Below are 14,294 nucleotides of genomic sequence, written 5' to 3' on the forward strand. Positions count from 1 at the left end.
AGTACACCTTAATGCTTTTTAATGGAGCATAAAGAGATTACAAATCTATCTGCAGGCCCAGTCCTATGAAATGTCACAGCAAAGGCAGAAATTCTCAATGACAATCTAAAAAATGATAATTTAAAAAATTCCCACCTCAGGCACCATTACAAGTCCAAAGGTCAGTCCAAAGAGAATCATGTTTATTCCATACATCCAGCGTAAGAATATGAAGTAAGAGGCTACTGATGAACCAAAGTGACCTATGAAAACATAAGATGTGAAAAAGGAGCAGATCAGTTAACTTTATATGTTACTTTACCTTAAAATGAAGTTGTTCAAAGCTTACTTAAAATAAACTAAATACGGGAGTGTTTTTCATCTTCTTTACTACTACAATTCTAATAACTTTTCTTCCAGTTTACATGCTAGCATTCATTGACGTGGTAGAGAAAACAGAAACAACAAAAAACAAAAAGCAAAAATATTACTTGGACAAAGTACTTCCGGTCATGTAAGTACTATGGTATTTAATTGTATGAAATCCTCTAATGACAGGAATCAAAGTAAGTCACACTTTCTCCCTCCCTCTCTCTCTCCCTCTCCCTCTCTCTCTCTCCCTCTCTCTCTCTCTCTCCCCCTCTCCCTCTCTCTCTCTTTTTTTTTAAATACATGTGTATTTTGAGCATTTTTGGCATGTTAAGCCAGTACCACCTCAGTGTTAATAGGAAGTACCACAGAATTAGCTAGTGGGAGTAGTCGTTCCAAGGACATAAAGTACTTTAAAGTGCTCTTTTAAGCTAGCTAGTGGAGACAGAGTTGTTCACCACGGAAGAAGAAAAAGATCTGCAAGTGTTTTATTCTTTCTTTCTCTTAATTTGCTATCTGTGTATTCCCCTCAAACCCACGAGCAAAGGCTAACCCATCAAACCAGACCTTGGACCTTCCCCGCTCCAGACCACTGACCCAAACGTATGTGAAGAGGAGGTTGCAGGAGAACCAGAGAGCACTAAGTGTGTGATTTTACCAATACCTCTGCAAATGAGGCCAAACAGAAGTAACAGATCAAATTAAACTCAAGCTGCTACAGCACCACTCTGCTAGATAGAGAACAGATGGCAGTCTTGCTCATCTGAGCTAGAAAATAGCAGATTTCACATGGAAAAACTGACCTTTCCCCAGGTTTTCTCACACACAGTCTACCTAAGGAGCCTGATGCACTCTTACAACAAACAAGAAGCTAATAATCACTCTGTGCAGAGGAGTTTACATTGGTATACACAGGCTGTTTTGCAAAGCCGACAACAAATTCTTCCATTTTTTTAAATTAGGTTAACATGGTTGGTACTATCTGGGGCTAATCTATGCATGTTCTATTATTTAAAAAAAAAAAAAAAAGTAAAAAAAATTAACACACTTAAACTGGCATAATCCCAGAGAGTAAACAGAGATCCATTGATAAGAGATATTTATTTGGGCTATGAAAAGGGAAGGAAAAAACAACAATGACAAAAACACTCTGTTAAGGATTTCAGCATTTTAAAATCTACTTTATTCACAGTTCAGAATGAAACTACAATTTTGAAATTCTGCATGAAAAATCTTAGCAGTGTTCTACCTACTGAAAAGTCTATGTGCAGACATGTTTTGGTCAGCCTGGTTTGTCATGGGCCATTTAACCAGTTACAACACAGCTACAGTTTTTGGTGTTGCTATGGACTAAAAATAAAAATAAAATAAAATAAAATAATCTAATCATGCTGGATGTGTTCTTCCTGGTCAATATTAATATCTTCATTCTTCTTTTAGGAATGGTTTCTTTTCATTAATCTAGTTACAGCTTTTCATCATTTATCCTGATGAAATCACAGTTATCCAACTGGAACACGTGCATTAAGGCAGTGCATTGGAATTGCACGCATCCATACAGGTATTGCAAGTCATGCTGCACAGACTGCTTATGGCCTATATTGATTTTCTGGTAAAACCAGAAATCTCTAATAAGTGAAAAGGTTAGCTGGGGGTAAGGATAATTTTGCTATGGATGCCTCTAACTAAATTTCTGAAGTAGGCAGGTCAAAACAGAGAGCAACAGGGATCATGGAAAACCGTACAAACAGTGTGAACCAGCCATGAACAAAAACAGTCCTAGTTTCACCAGCATTTTAAATTTATTCTGAGGTACAGCAAGTTCCAGGTACGTATGAAAGTGTAATACTTTATTTATACTATGCATTGGAATGAACCATGTCAATTACAGCTGTGGAACAGAGAAGCTTCCCCTGTCCCAATATAGCAATGTGTTTCCCATTGAGCCCTGTTGCAAAGATACTACTGAATGCCTATTCTGTAAGGAAATTATTAATTAATTAATTAATAGTGTCATTGTGTTATAAAAGTGTCTCTTTTTCAAATGTAAGCATTTCATATGTTTAATTATCAACTTCTACCTCTCCTGAATGTGAAGAGAAAAAAAAAAAAAAAAAGCAGATTCACTTATTTCAGGTAGATGGATGATGCATACAGCGTACCTTGATGTGTGTTATTTTGAAGCTGGGCTCCCTTTGCTGTAAAGGACTCTGAGCTTGAAGCAGAGAGGCTGTCTGAGGTAACACAGCACTTCAAGCTGATACTCAGTCTTTCTAGATAGCTGGCAGCCTGAAAGAGTCAGACCCGATGGAAGAGTGCTGAGAGAACAAGGTCCCTATTCATTATACCGGGCAACGTTACATAAATAAGCTGAAGGTTAAAGATGAAAGTTTGCTTGCTAGGGCTTAAAAATAGTTAGTAATTCCTTTTTTCTTCTTTATCCTGTTTCCTTATTATTTCATTTATTATTATTAAATAATATTGTTGATTAATAATATTGTTGATTACAGTTATCACAGAAAGGAAAACTCTTTCAAGAATTTTATTGTCTAAACATTAGCAATCCCACTGCTCCTTGTCCATAGGCACAGCAGAGCTTGCTTAGCATGAATCATTTTCTTCCTAGGTCTTTCTAGTGTACAAGCAATGTCCCAAAGAATTTTTCAGTTCAGTAGTATCCCAGGCACAGGCAAGGCACAGCACTTGCACCAGTACAACCCATTCTTCATTTGACTTCTTTTACATAAAACTATACTATTTCTACTGACTTCATGTGAATTTCACAGTTCTGTTGTTCTCATGAAGTATGTTTGTTGTAATGTTTTTCGCCAGCTTTCCAGCATCATTTGGTGATCGTAGGGCAGCATAGCTACCTATGCTTTTACATTTGCATGAAAGAAAGCATTTTATTTCTTTTAACATTTTTTCACCAGTACAATATTTCTTGTTAAGTCAAAGCAATCTTACCCAGTAGTGCCTAACTGACCTTTCACCGTCATATAGGACCTTAATTTACATTTCATTTGCAACCTCTCTGCAACCCTGCCTGCTTTTGACAATGAGGAAGAAATATGCCAGATACCCTTCTGTGTCCTGGTGGTAAAAAATTATCACATGCACATACACACACACACAAAATATTTTGCACATGCTGTACTGTGTAGCAATGTGGAAAGCAGTTGTACAGACCCAGTTCTGTAGCAGTGAACTCTGCCAGAGCATTTTATATCACTAGATTTCCAAGAGTGGTCCAAACAGCCTACTTTACCTGTCACAATATGATATTATTTGCAGTTTATTTCACTGTACTGTCTCCTCTGGAAATGAACTGTTGTGTAGACCGTGTTCAATTTCCTTCATTCAACCATACTTTACCATGAGAGTACAGCCCATGGGAGCTAACATGACCAAGAGTTCACAAACATAATGCTGTCTAATGGCAGTATCTATTTTTTAAATATTGATCCTGGTGTCCAGTCCTAGTGTTCAATCACTTTCTTCAATCCCTCTTCAGTCTTTTGGGTGTACTGGAGGATTCAGTGGTTACATGTGTGGTGTTACCTGTGCCAACAAGATACTCTCACTTGTTCAATGTTCTGCAGGTCCCAAGGGAATTTTAAGCAACGAAAGTTCTATTACTGTTGAATTCTTCATAAACAGTATCAGACTCATCCTGTTCGTTGTCTGATACTACATGCTTAAGGCAGTAGAATTACTTTCATTTTACAAAGCACTGAACTTAAACTCAAAAGAGAAAGCCATTGGCTCTGTGACCGAGGAGTCAAAAGTCAATCAGGTCTATTATTAAGAACACATCCATTTACTAAGCTTGTTAGAGTATTACCAATACTGTAATACCGATACATATCCTATCTATGTATACATTAAGGTGACAATCAGGTCAAAGTTGAAGCAGCCTTTTTTCAGTCTGTTTTCTGTGTCTCAATGTTATCTTAATATTTACTCTTTCCTTGTACTCTTTCCTTACACACTGACTGGTTTTCTTCAATTTCAGTTTCTCTCACTTCTTTTTTAATATCTTTTTAATATGCTTTTTGTCTGTGAGTTGGCAACTTCATCAATGTCATCATTAAGATGACCTTGATCTCAGTACTGTATATTTGTTAGTACGATGTACATGCTAAGAGCTACTGTTTGAGTTAACCAGAATCAAATAAATTGTGATTTAAAACTTATTTTTTATGCAATATTTCAGAGCTTTTTCCTCGAAGTCTTTTTTCTAGACTATAGAATTTTGGACTCAACTGTAATCTAAGTGTACTTCTTAACTTACTAGTATTCAGACAGAAGATTGTTTCTACAAATAAAAACAATTTGCATTAGCAATGAGATGAACAAATATAATAATAAATATAATAGAAAAAGAGTAAATTTCACAATCCTCCCTCTTGAGATTATGAAAAAGTGTTATCCTACTATGCTTTTGAGAGCTTCCAGGTGACAGTAAAAATATTACTCATTGTGAATGAAAAAGTAAATAGATATGAAAGCAAGACTGGAATATACATCTACTTCTATTTTTGAATGCATATTTTACAAAGAAATAAAAGTGCCAGTTGAAAGTCATTACTAAAAGAACGGCTTGTGCCAGGACTACTTCTTTGTGGAAACTAGCAGAAACATGATTCCCACACATTCTCAAGATGTCTATTATGTGTCCATACCAGTAAGCTACGATGTGCATCCTGCTGCTGAATTTGATTTTAACTATACATATCCAGCAGCTTCTTCTAAACTTCACCCTAAGTATACAGATAATGTGTTCAGCAGTCCATAGACCATATGTTTAAGGACATTATATAAGTTCTCCTCAAGGGTTATTTTGTAGTCCAAAACTCCACAGAATTCACAATTTATCATTTTCCTGCTCTTGTGGCTATTGCACTTTGACACAACCGACAGCTTCTCCAAAAGGCAACTTCTCTAAAGTCAGGCACTATTGCATTCTCAGCTGCATTCATTGGTGACAGAACCTCAGTAAGGTACCCATGAAGGTAACCTGAATTTCCTTCAAAGAGAGACATGCAGTTTAAAACCTATGCCAAAAACTTACTCTGAAACATACCCATAGGACTAACTACATTTTTCTCCTTATATTTATGCCTAGTATGTGGTGATGTCCAAGACCACTAATTTTTGCTCCATGTTGTATTATATGATTGAAAATGAGAGAAATAACTTTGTAAGACCTCTAACATTGGGCTCAAGATAACGAAGAAAAGAAAAAAAAAAAAAACACCACCACCACCACCAAAAGTCGCAGAAATTATTATAATACGAATACAAGCAAAGTAAATGTAGACAACAGCTAATCCCAATATCTGTTTTCCAGGATTAAATTCAACACTGGTTCCTAATTTGTTCACTGTTTATTGTTGCGTAAGTTGGCTAACACTCTCTCAAGGAACTTTTCAACAAGCTATTATATCAAGCTTAATAAGTATTAATGAAAGAAGAAATACTTATTACATTTATACCACACATTGAATACAGATAGGTATTTCTAAACAACTGAAAAGCAATTTAAAATTTTGGCATGCATCAGAAATATAATACTAGATATTATTCTTTATTACCTTTCACAAGTACTTACTCTCAATCTCCTTGATTTTCATTTCCCAGGGTATGCAGGCTGTCTTAAAATTCTCAAAATCTCTTTGAAATTTCATCCATTTCTGAAAAGGGTTACATATTAAAAACAAGCAAACAAAAACATAATCTCTGACCCCAAATGTGCATTTTCCACTTGAGCTAATGAAAACCCTTAATCATCCAGAGCATCCTTTGGCAGAGCCCACTGCAACAGAAACACTAGCTTATAAAGAACTATCTCCTTTTATTTCCTCTGAATATGTTTCCTACTGGCTTTGGGTGAAGTCCCTATGTCTTCCACAAGAAAAATGATTAAAGAATCTGTTCCTTTCATGCCATTCTTTTTTTTTTTTTTAATTATTTCTGAGAATTTAATTTGTTCTTTCCTTTGATATTCAAAATTCAGATTTGGAGCTCAAACTGTGTCATTTAATTGCAATTACTCTACTCAGTATTTTGTCTAATGGATAAGTATAACTTCTGTAATTGAGCTTCTGGTGCACATCTGAGTTTGAAAGCCTAATTATTTATTTGTGTGAATATTAATGCTAATAAGATTTGACTACACATCTGCCTGCAGAAAAGCCAGTCTACCTAAAGGTGATGCTGGCCAGATTAAGTGGTCTTGCCAAATGTGCTTAACATTATTCTGCATCATCATTTTAGTTTAGATCAGGAGTGTGTTTCTTGTTTGCTTGTTTTGTTTTGTTGTTGTTTTTTTTTTTTTTCCTAGTGAATCTCCAAAATCATCCCAATTTACAGCACTTATCTTTGCAATTTAAAGCTGTGTCAGAGCGTAAAACTAAGTTTTTAAGCATAAAACTAAACTGTACTCTAGAAGACTGCTAGTGGGTATTTAGTCCATGGGACCTTACTTTGACTTAGGCCAAAGTCCTGCCAGAACACGTATAATGTGGACCAGCAACCACCATTCAGTCTTTCAGTCACAATCCTGCAGAGCTGTATTGCTTTCTGGAATATATCTAGGATATAGCTCTAGAGTCTTGGCTTAGTGGAGATGCCCCAGTATTTTTTCTGTGGAACAAAAAGACACTTTCTGATCTTTCACAAGATCAAGAGAAAGACAGGTCTTAGGATCCAGTCAACAGATAAACATAATTTATGCCAAGAAAAATTAACTTTTACTAAATACATGACCAGATATGTGTCTTTGCAGGTCTTGCAATACTGTTCATTTTTATCTCGATATATGTCTCAATCAAATTGTGAGCTTGCATTTGAAATTATTACATGTAAGAGCAGTGGAAACAAAAGTGTTAAATTTCAAATTAAGACAAGGAAAATTATTTTGGAAGATGGGTACATGTGGCAGTAATCTTCAAAAGGCTCCCCTTCTGCATTACAGGAAGTTAGTAAAATAACATACTTACCTTGGTCATCATCACTTTGTATGCATAGAACTTTTTTCCTTTTCCTTTTCCAAGAGCACCTTCAAACTTTTCAACAAAAAGCTGGGCTTCCCTGGAAAATAAGTGCAAAAGAGAGGTATAGATGATGCTGCAGTAAACTTAATATTGTGTCTACCACAGTAATGTAGTTTTTCTAAGTCTTTATAGAGTTTTGTGTGAACTTGTTCCCTTAGTAAAGCTTAGAAAGAAAAGCTCTGAGATTCTGTCGTCCATCTGCCTAAGAAAAATTTATTTTCATTTTTAGTACATAGACATGTATACACTAGAGCCTTGGTTCCCCTGTGCCTATCCTTCCCAAGACTATATTTAATTCAGCTGTTCAGAATTTCTGCATATATCATCTGTAACTATAAAGAAAAATTTTGTAGTGGTCCCCAAAAGACTGAAATTTTGCTTATAAAGATATAGAACACAAATTGATGACACAAATTTGGAAAGATTTTTTAAATTGTATTTTTTAAATTGTTTTAAAAGGCATGATGTCCATGGATTAAAATAATAAACATTTAAGGCCAAGAACGTACTAGTATTTCATCCATTTCATCTCATTTATAATCATAACTTTCATGTATCTCTCTATTGACAAAATATGCCCTAAAAGTCACTTATCCTTACCTAAAACACCGGCAAATGGAGGAAGAATTCTTAGTTGTCAGTGTATTCTCACTGTACTACTGTATCATCACACTGGACAACTGCAGAGCACTCTATATTATATTAAATATTACACTTGGGAAAAAATTATTGGGAAAATATTAATTGTGATGTACATTCCTCTAGAGGTGCTTCTTTAGACACTCTAAGTTCACTGAGTGAAAATAATGATCATGTTTATATCTGCTGCTCACAGATTTTACTCACATGAGCAAGCAAAAAGATTGTGTCAAACTACAAAATCTGACGTTGGCTTTGCAAAACAGTGGTGTTGCTGTGATAAAGGAGAATGAAAGTAACGTGAAGAATGCTATTAGCCACATCAAAATTCCTTTCAAATCTTGGCTAAAATTTCTACATCTTATAAAATACTGTGTTTTTTACCGTATAATACTGTAGTTTTAGTAACTACAAATGCTTAGGTTAATCTTTTTATTTTCTTTTGAAGACTTGTATAAACTAGACACCCATCACACTACTCTCTTTACCTCCCAGTGCCAAGGCTCCCAATAAACTGTTGTTTTCATACTTTTCAAGATGATTCAGATTGAATTACTGAGTTCAACTTTCACTCTTTGATAGCCTTCTGAGCACTCTCACCTTCCCACTCACACCTAAACCTAAATGGTGAGGCATCAGGACAAGTGTCAGTTCTCTTGACAGCCACAGGACTACAGCATGATTTTTTCCACCAATTTTCTAATTTTCTCCTTTAAGGACTCAGGCTGGTAGAAGCAAAACTACACACTGTGACATGGGTCCCAAGCCAGTCAGTTCTTTTTTATTATTTTTATTTTTATATTCTTTCCCTGTGGTGAAAGGCATGCACAGACTCAGATTAAGAAAAAAAAAAAAAAAAAAGAACATGCAGCCACCCCTTCAGACGCACATTCACGTGTACCATCTCCTCCTCACCACTTCCAATTGTTCCTCAGAAATATAGTCAGAGTCTTTTTAAGGCTCTTGAGATCTCTTACTTCATGCTTCTGCATCACATTGTACTTATACTGTGGTTCTGGATCACATTTATATTCTGGTTCTTTGACTCTGATTTTTCTGTACTTAGCTAACTTTGACAGTGATTGAGACCCTAGCATTTTCCAAGTCACTCAGGTTTTTCAGAGATATTCTGGCTTACATCTCATTCTTTCACTTTGATTTGCAAAATAATTCCACTCTTACATTCTAGCCATCTCAAATAAATAAGAGAAAATATATTCTTCCATCTTCAAGAAAAGTGTCCAAGAGTCCCATTTAAATCCGTGCCCTCAGGGTTTAAAATCTTGCTGCACTGTCTGGAGAGATACAAGTCAATCTTAACAGTAGGTGGCAGCGTCCTCATAAACTCCACAGTCAGTGCTGAAGCCATACCATAAAATCAGCCAGTATCAATAAACTGAGCATGTAGCAATCCTCTAAGTCACCACATCATATTTTTCTTAAGAGAAAAGCTTTATACCATCACTTCTGTCACCATGTAATGCAAGCTAGTTCATGAAAAGTTACTGAAATCAAAGCCTACAGAACTCTAGAAAGCATATGCTTTCAGTCGCTAACTGCATACAGTTAAGCTGCAGAACATGAAGATTTCAAAATGTAGGCTTTGGGGTTGTTGGGTTTTTGTTTGGTTGGTTTGATTTGTTTTAAGTGAAGCAATAAATTAGAAAATTAAGGGGATAATATGAAAACAACCATTAAGACACTTAAAATTCTCCACGGTGGATATCAACGTAGTTTGTGTCTGTGGCTGAACACAGTTCTCCACAAACTTGTTGTATGATAAAATTATTCTAAGCCAGAACTAGAAGGAATTTTCCACAGTGAAAGTCATAATAGGATTTATTTCAAATTCTCAATCTAAGCCCTGTGTTTGCTTGTTTGAAATGTCTTTTTACAAGTTTTTGTACAAAAAAAAAAAAAAAAAAAAAACAGTATTTCTTTTGCTTTCCTGCCTCCAAGTTAGATTTTAGTAGTAGTTAAGCTTTTGCTCCATTTTCTGGCTTTCTACAACAAACCAAAATATTGTTTTTTGAAGGTTTTGATCCAGATTCCCATGGTTAATGTTGATGACTTTCCTGAATGCTTCCTTTGGTTTTGCCCCACCTGTGTCTGTGGTTTCCTCTCTCCCTCCTTCCCCTCTCTCCCAACACTGCCCTGTTCCAGTGTGCACTGGTTACAGAACTGTTATAAGCCTCTCCTAAATGTGACTGATTTATAATCCTTTTTTCTCATATTTTCACTCCATTGTCCTGCACAAGGCTAAGTTCATCATTACAGAAGAGCCAAACCAGACAACTGTCTGATACCAGTTCAACTTCCCACTGAGTGTTTATACATGCAGTTAACTGACTTACACACAGCAGACTGGAGCACAAAAATGGTTGTAACCATGCATGAAGTATGTTTGCAAAGCTTCTTTTTTGCTTCATGAATGAAATGTGAGGCAACTCCTTTCATGCTTTTGTATATTGTTTGGTCTGTACTTAAAAATGTATAAACCTTAAAAGATTCAATTAAATCCAAATGGTGGACTTACAGAATTACTTTAATTTTCCATTTTGACTGTATTTACCTTCTAATCCAGTTACAAAACAGCATGGCTTTTGGCATTAGAACCTTAATGTATATTTCACAATGACTATGATAAGAAGATATTTCAACCATGCATAAAAAATGTGGCTATTAATAATATTTTAATATTAATTAATAATAATTTTAATATTAATTAATAATTAATGTTTCCTATTCATGTGAAATAATAGCCAAAATCATCACATAGTTAATAAATAGAGTAGCACATGTAAATAAGGTAGAACATGCTATATTGCATTATTATGCAGTTGAAATAAATGAAATTCTTTTGTATTTTTTTAAGAGAGAATGAAAGTTTTCTTTCACTTGAAATGAGTGAAATCAAGTTACCTTTGATGATCTTCAAGCATGTTTTACCTTTCTGTGCACATGGTGGATTTTTCTTTACCAATACTATTTTAAAGAACATTTTTGTACTGCTTATTTAGAGAGATTAGGTCTTATAAGGGAACGTCATCATTTGCAGGCATATAGAGGAGTTATGTGCCTCATAGCAACTTATCTGTTAGCTGCATCCATGAATATATGAATGACTAACGTAAAGAACTTATGCAATTGGCAATTAAAAGCAAATCTCAATAACAATGTGATTCTATGAAAAATTCCAATCAGAATTTTAATGAAATATCAGAAAAAGCAAATTCAGTGCAGAGGCAGAGCTTGAGAGATGTCCTGTGGCTGAAGGAGGCAGAGAAGGTGTGTGCAGTTATGTGCAAGGAAACGATACAGAAAACATAACTATATGATTTTGCTGGAGATATCAAACAAAACAAGTTTTCCTTCTTCCCTCATCAATTCTTCCCTCAACAGCTCTGCAGTCTGTTGGTCCCGCTGGGCTACTCCCAAATTTTGTGATTTACAGGCTAAGAAAAACCCCAGTGTCTACTTAAAGCTTCCTGGCTTTAAAAGGTCAGCAATAACATGACAGCATTCAGTCAGGGAATGTCCTTTCCAGTCAGTGTCTGTGACACATGCTCATCTTTATTAAATATAATTGAATATGTTATTTAATTCAGCTTTCTACCTTGATGTCCAGTCCACCTCAGGAAAAAAAAAAAAAAAAAAGACTATTTGTACATCCCAACAGACTTTTGCCACATTTTGCCCTTTTCTCCATTTCTTTTGTTCTAAAAATAAAACGTGAAGACAGGTAGAATGATCAAGCAATAAAAATTAATCTTAAATCAGTACAGCTATTTTAGAAACCTCAGCAATGACCAAAAACCACACACAAATATGTGCACAACCACTTGGAAGTAGTGCAACTTCACCAACACGAGGACGTGTCAAAAGCAACACAGGGTGACAAAACTGAGCTTTGTAATCGCTGGTATCATGTGTTATAGGTAAATTATCTATATCACAAGACAGGCCAAAGTGTGCCCCGTTAGCTAACTGTGAATTTAAAGAGGCTTCAGAGAAACCTTATTAATTGAATTACAGACAAAAGGAACTAATAAATGTTTCATGGGGCCCAGCATTATTGTCCCAGAGAAGCCTGAGTTAATTATTAATACTAGGTGTGGAGTTACAGCTCACAAAGTGCTAGGTGTACAGTACTTCGGGCACTTCAGTGTTGCACAGAAAGGATGAATTACAGCTCTCAGAGGTTGCTGTTAATGAACAGGATTCAAGTGGATTGCTCACATTTTTCAGTAACAGTTCAGGAAGGTTTCAGTGTCCAAGATCAAAAAACTCATTAAAAACAAATGTCGTATCAATATTGATCACCCAGGACTTTTCCTAATCTTAAAAATATTGGCTAAAAGCTGACCGCAAAACAGCTATTGCCAGCCACAGCTCACTTGAAAGCAGTTCAGCAATAATAATGGGCAAATTACAGTGTTATTCAATACCCAGCCAACCTTCAGGACAGCCAGGCTGGCCTCCAGGACTGCCAGTAAAAAACTTGAAATGCCCACATCAAGAAACTTGAAATACAGATTCACTGGAGTTCAGACATCCCATCCAAAGATGAGAAATTTCCGTCGTCTTACACATTCACTTTATGTATATAGTTACCTTTGGATTTTGTATACATATAAAGTATTTTCTTTCTACTTATCTGTCTCATTGGATTCTTTGATAAAATAAATTTCTTGGGAAAAAAAAAAAAAAGAAAAAAAGAAAAAAAAGAAAGAGAGAAAGAAAAAAGAAAGAAAAAGAAAGAGAAAAAGAAAGATTTTGTCCTTGGCATATGAAGAGATTGCTGTGCTCCTTGGATTATTTATAAAAACTAGTAAGTTTTCATAGTTGTCTTTACACTCTGTATTTAATTGGAATTCCTTTGAAAGGCCAAAACCTGACACTTGACTGCTGTTTTGTTGTTGTTGTTGTTTTGCTTTATTTTCTATCATCATTTTGTTTGTTTTGATAGTTTGTTAATTGTCTTGTGGTATAGTCTTAAACTGAGACCACAGTTGGCATGTTTCTGGATTCTTATGTACCATTACCTGATTATATGGAACTTTAATAAAATTCTCTAGCAGAGGTAAACTACATAACTATTAATAGTCTTTCTGTTATGGAGCACAAACCCTTATCTACCCAATAATGAGATTAGTATTCCAGATCCAAACACAATAGCACAGCTTTTGAACCTTCCCTTTAGCTTCATATCTATGCGAAAACCAATCAAGGGAATGCATAGACAGTGATGCAGTCCCCCAAATCAAACATTTAGCTGTAAATTGGGATAACTTTCCCTGGAGTTTCTCCAACTTGCAACAGTCCCATGAGATTTTTCTTTTGTGTCTTTTTCTAATTCAAAAATCTTTTCAATAATTTAACCCCTTCTCTCTTAACCTCAGTGTTGTAGATAATGACTGATGATCATTACTCTCTGATGGCTCTTCAGTTAATTTCATGCTGTCCTAAGTAGCAAGTGTCAAGAGGGAAAGTGCACGAATTATCATCTCCTATTGAAAAGGCACAATAACGGTGCTCACAAACAATCCAAACCAGTGAAAGGAAAATGAGAAATGCCAGAAAGCTCTTTTGAACAAGAATATTTTTCTCTGAAATGAGACAAAAGCCTAGGCTCCAGCCATTCGCAGGCTCTCAACAACAGGGACTGCAATGTCCTCTGTTCACAGCCATGTCTACTTGTTAGGGGAGAGAAGCAATGCTGTTTATCACGTAACATCTTTTCATTCCTTTCAATGGTTTCTTTCTGCCTCTTTTCATGTCTTCAGACCAATAGAGACCCGACCATGTCTGAAGCTGAAATGAGAATCTGAAGGTGATGGTATAGCTCCAAACTGCAGAGGAACACTCCGCAGCAGAGGACTATCCTCAATCACACTTCTACAGAAAATAGCTAGGGGGCTATTGAAATGCATCTTTCTAGACATGGGGATCTAAATTAGAAATTAGAGCTGGTCTAATTTTGTAGTGGATCTCAATTAAGAATTCCATTTCAGCAGTCAGGGTTTCAGTCAAGTTTTGACAGAAGGCATTTTCTACAAAGCGACCAGTTCTGCAACCAAGTTTTAAAATTAATTGCTTGTTCATGTATTTTCAGAACAAAAGAACGAAGGAAAAGATTAACCTTTCACAAAATTGTCACTAGAGCTAAGTAGAAATTGTGTGTCCCATCCTATACGTTTTAATTTCAATACTTACTTCTTAAAAATATGCATACATTATAATTGGTTT

At 35.5% G+C, this 14,294-nt stretch overlaps 1 protein-coding gene across 1 annotated transcript in view; it reads right to left on the reverse strand.

The window, feature by feature from the left end:
- Positions 1–14,294, reverse strand: part of TMC1 (transmembrane channel like 1) — a 62,134-nt gene that overhangs the window by 38,714 nt on the left and 9,126 nt on the right. Inside the window, exons 5-7 of the mRNA XM_040541178.1 lie at positions 7,353–7,443; positions 5,963–6,044; positions 136–242 (exon numbers count right to left, since the gene is read on the reverse strand). Coding sequence (XP_040397112.1) covers positions 136–242; positions 5,963–6,044; positions 7,353–7,443 — 280 coding nt within the window. The remainder of the gene's footprint in view (positions 1–135; positions 243–5,962; positions 6,045–7,352; positions 7,444–14,294) is intronic.

The sequence above is a fragment of the Cygnus olor genome, chromosome Z (genome assembly GCF_009769625.2).
Source record: "Cygnus olor isolate bCygOlo1 chromosome Z, bCygOlo1.pri.v2, whole genome shotgun sequence".
NCBI classification, from domain to species: Eukaryota; Metazoa; Chordata; class Aves; order Anseriformes; family Anatidae; genus Cygnus; species Cygnus olor.